The sequence below is a fragment of the Austrofundulus limnaeus genome, unplaced genomic scaffold (genome assembly GCF_001266775.1).
Source record: "Austrofundulus limnaeus strain Quisiro unplaced genomic scaffold, Austrofundulus_limnaeus-1.0 Scaffold59, whole genome shotgun sequence".
NCBI lineage: Eukaryota > Metazoa > Chordata > Actinopteri > Cyprinodontiformes > Rivulidae > Austrofundulus > Austrofundulus limnaeus.
The window spans coordinates 1,935,181-1,939,637 of record NW_013952461.1 but is presented as its reverse complement, the minus strand read 5'-3'; the positions used below and the strand labels follow the sequence as shown (position 1 = coordinate 1,939,637).

The 4,457-nt window shown below is 37.7% G+C and overlaps 1 protein-coding gene across 3 annotated transcripts in view; it reads right to left on the bottom strand.

Moving 5' to 3' along the window:
- Nucleotides 1-4,457, bottom strand: part of cfap107 (cilia and flagella associated protein 107) — a 7,095-nt gene that overhangs the window by 2,068 nt on the left and 570 nt on the right. Inside the window, exons 2-4 of one of the 3 annotated variants that reach the window (XM_014009605.1) lie at nucleotides 2,877-2,948; nucleotides 2,656-2,756; nucleotides 354-654 (exon numbers count right to left, since the gene is read on the bottom strand). In XM_014009605.1, the coding sequence (XP_013865059.1) occupies nucleotides 354-488 (135 nt within the window). In that variant the 5' untranslated portion in view covers nucleotides 489-654; nucleotides 2,656-2,756; nucleotides 2,877-2,948. Of the gene's footprint in view, nucleotides 1-353; nucleotides 655-2,655; nucleotides 2,949-4,457 lie in introns of all 3 variants that reach the window. The other 2 variants (XM_014009604.1, XM_014009606.1) reach the window with 2 other exon arrangements.

Here is a 4,457-nt window from a genome sequence, read left to right as displayed (position 1 = left end):
TCCTTACAGAAAATTAACTGCTCATTTTAATTCAACACGTTTACTTTTAATATGTAAGTACAAAAAGTATCAGGTACTTTAAGACTTTTAATCAAGTAATATTCCTAAAGGAGACTTTAACTTTTACCAAAGTAATTTTTTGGTAAGATACTTGTACTTTTACTCAAGTATTACTTTGTGGTACTTTATACAACACTGAAAATGAGGTCCGGAAAAAAAAAACATGCTCTTATGTAATGCATCAAATTCAACATTAACAACTATAATCTGTATTTCCACAACAAAAGGGAACTTGGCTTTTACATCAAAAACACTATGGTGCATAACAGCACAATAAGTAATCACAGGCCTACCTGAAGTCTGTCTTCAGCCCAGTTGCCCARCAGCACTTTGTTTCCATACTGCTGCTCGATCTTCCATCCAGTTTGGCTCCATTTATCCTGATGAATAAGGTTTTGGTTCATTGTTTTATCTAATGTCATATACATGCAGTGAAGTAAATAAATCTATTTTGAAAAGGACGAGTACTCAAAAAGATACTGTGTTGAAGGATTCACCTGATCATCTGTCGGGGGGGTGGGGAGGGGGGTTGTATGACAAGAGCTTTGTTACCATGGGCACAGCAAACACTGAAGGAAAGGCAAGCCGAGCATTCTGCAAGCAAATGAGAGATGTCCTACACCTTAAAAAGAAGGAGTTGTTTTAAAGCTAAGGCTTATTTACCTTTTAGTCAAACTCCTATAAATGTTATCATTGTTGCAATTGTGATGAAATTACTTTGCAGATTTTGTGTCAGAATTTTTTTAATTTGCAAAACAGGTTTTGTTAATTATTTTGTGTGCAAGGTTGTTGTCTCCAGCGTATTTTAGTAAATAATTTATTGGTAATGCAGAGCATTCGTGTCATGTTTGAGTAATAAAAAAATAAATAATGGACAATAGAATAATGTTTATTTTGTGCACTGAAGATTTTATATACTCAGCTGTAGAGTATCAACTTCCACTGCAAATGAACAAGTAAAAAAAAAAGTCTAAATGAATGAATGATTGTATTTGTTCGGGACAGTGTGCAATGAAAACATAATTTAATACATTGCACCAGATTTAGCCTAAGGTTAATTTACATCCGTAGTCCCATCAAACAGTAAAAAACAAAATAACATCCAACAACATAGAAATAAGAGAGCAAAAACAGAATAAAAATAATATAAAATAAAACATTTTGCAATTAAAAAACACATAAAACACCCCACCCTCCAACCCACACAACCAGAAGCAACTCTGAGATCGATTACCCAGTGCAATTCAATGAAATAAAATTAAAACCTTCCTGCACTTCAAGTGACCTCTTCCTGTAGTTCAGCAGTTGTGTTTTGTTATAAATCCAATCATCACAACCCCATATACACAGGTGAGGAGCTTAAAAAGAGGGGGGCGGGGGGGTTGAGGCTGATGGTATCATCACTAGAGGTGTGACCTCATGTTTCAAAGCAGCTTTGATTGTGTGCTACACCTCTTTATCATATTCTGAGGTTGAATGTTCACTGAAACCATGTGTGAGTCACTCAGGGGCTAAGCTGGAAGGGGAGAACCACTTTTCATTGCATGGCCTGAGCTCAGTGGGGGGGGGGGGGGCACAGTTCCCTTTGAGCACTTTTTGGCACATAGACAAGTCTCCAGTGAGATACTGTAGAAAATAGAATGCCGCCCAGCCATGAAACAATATGGGCACAGCATGATTTTGTTGGTGCGAGGGCAGGTTGAAATCTGCCATCTGCAGAGTTGGGTAGATTAGGACCTAAGCACAGGGGAACGGCAGATGTCTGCCTTCTCGCCTTGCCAGCCTCTGGCACAGGACTGCTGCTAGGTTAACCCCCCCTGTGCTGCCTTTTCCAAGAGGGTCCACACTAAACTGTCTCGGCCACAGGCAGGAAGTGACACATTGGAGAGTCGGTCATCCAGCTGTGCAGAGTACCAGTGATAAGGAGCTAATTGCTACCTAAGAGGTGTAAAAGGAAACAGGGAAGGACAATATGTTAAATTATAGCTTGGGTYGCTAACACAGACGCGTTTAAGAAATACTTTGTCACCTTTTAAGTACTCCACTTCTCCAGCTGTCATAAACAGTGGTGGCTTTATAGACACAAACAATAAATTGAAAAAGAGTTGTTTAGCGAGTGAGGAGACAAACCACAGCGCATAGAAAGAAAAGCTGATCTGGTGACCTAATGATGATTTGACCCAGTAGAAAATATTATAGATTTACAATAAGAAGCAGATGTATGAAGAACAAATAAGGACAAAAATGTGTTGATGGGTAAAGTGAAAAGTGAAGGTTTTTCTTTTTGAGAGAYCTTATTTACTACGACAACATCAAAGAAGGGCACCACACGACTTTGTGCCTCAGAACCTTTGGAAGACATGATTCTTTATCTAAAACGTCTTTCATCTTTGTTTTATCAGCTGCTGGAGGAYAAAGAAAGGACAGCAACACGACCCCTATAATAGCTGAGTGGATTTTTTTTTCCCTACTACAAAATGCATTACYATTTCCTGACATGCATATGTGCTAAATCTGATTTTACTAAAGCAAATAGCACACTCTGCCTGGAACAAGATAACATGAGAACCAACAAATGCACACACAAATACTCACCTCAGTTGCCATGCTGACAAACAAGCCATGGGTAGCTTCCCACTATTTGCAGCCCCACAAAGAATGTCTGAATTCATCAKCTCAGAGAACACAAGTAATTACTGGGAGGAAAAAGGCCGCAACAAGCGCAGCAAAGCCAATTATTGAAATTGTTGAGCCAGTGTCCACGGCGCAGCTCGTCTGCAATGCTGAAGGTAAGTTATTAGGGGAAAATGTTTCACCTGCCTGCTTTCTCCCACATCTGCATGCAGTACATTCTGACCTCGGCTTCACATGATGACATCTTTAGCTGTCTGTTGCCAGGAAAAAAAAAAAGAAGAAAATAATTACATTTCTCAACATGTTTTATGGTTGTATAAGGGAAATTAACACAATTCCCAAAAATATTACAGGTTTAAATATTGCACAAAATAATCTGATGTGCCAAAATTGCCTTTAAATAACTCATGTTTTTTTTTGCCTCTTAATATATTTCACAGAAATTCACAAAAAATGTGGGTAGTATGGTGTTAAAATTTGCTTTTTTGGGTGCAAAGTAGCTTTAAATTGCTGTATGTAATTGAGGAAAATAAACTTAAATGCTCCCTGGGAAAGTTAATGGAAAACACTCAAACTATCTGAACTTTCACTGCTAATCTGTAGATGGCAGTGATAGCATGAAAATAAATGAGAAGCACTTTCTGAGATATAAATACTCTGCATTCTGCAAGAAGGCTAAATTCACCTACTATAACAAAGCAGTGATAATACAGTATTGTACGTTTTTTATTTACTCACTCATATTTAATAATTAAAAAGCTGACAATGTGTTATGAATGATACCCATTTTGAACAAACCTCATAAATTTCTAAAATAAAGCTAGCATCTGGATTTGTATTGTCCCAGAGGTTTTTGTAGCAGCCCTTTAGAGCCCCTCTGTCTCTCCTAAGTGGCTGAGCACAGCACAAAGCAACCATTGTGATCCTGCTCTTTAAACCCATCCCAGTTGTTTAAAAAGAAAAAAAAAAGAAAAACATTCACCAACTCCCAGTAAAGATCACAGTGCCAGGGCCAAACATCACAAACTGGAATTTTGTCTGAGGCACACTTATTCGTATAGATTTTTTTTAAAGAAATACACTTGTGTTTTTTTTTTTGTCATCCTGCCAAGCTGCTAAGAGTGAGTTGACCTAAATACCAATTTTCACTCGCACACTCAGAAAACACAACCAGTTTGGAAAAAATAAAAAAACGCAGTAACTGCAACAAGTTTGGCTCCAAAACTTGAATAATGGACCCTTCACACCTGAAGTAAGACCACCCACGCATTTTTTGGAAAACGTGTTTAAAAGGTGTTCACTGTGGGTTTATGTAAATATTATCCAAAGGACATGATTTTTTTTTTTTTACAATAAAAACGGCCTACTCTGAGATATTTGTGTTCTAAGACTACAAACTTTGTTTTTATCTATCCATAATTGTCAGTTTTATCAGACATGTTTATTCTGTAATTAAGTGATTCTGTGTTTGTTTGTTTATTTGTTTTATCTAATTGATTAAGGGGTTAAGGCTTTACTTTGAAGCCATTTCCAAAGCCTCTGTATTTAACTCCATCTGGCACTTTTGTACCTTTAATATCCCTGTGTTTATTTTGTGTTGACTTACAGCTGCCATGAAACCTGCTGTTGCAACATCATTGTTATGCTGCGCCTTATGCAATGAGGTTAAGTTCAGGTCAATGGGATTATGAAGTTAAAGTTTTCCAAACAAGACTGAGCACCCACTTGGGACGCTGTGGGGCTGCCACTGGAGGAGGAGGAGG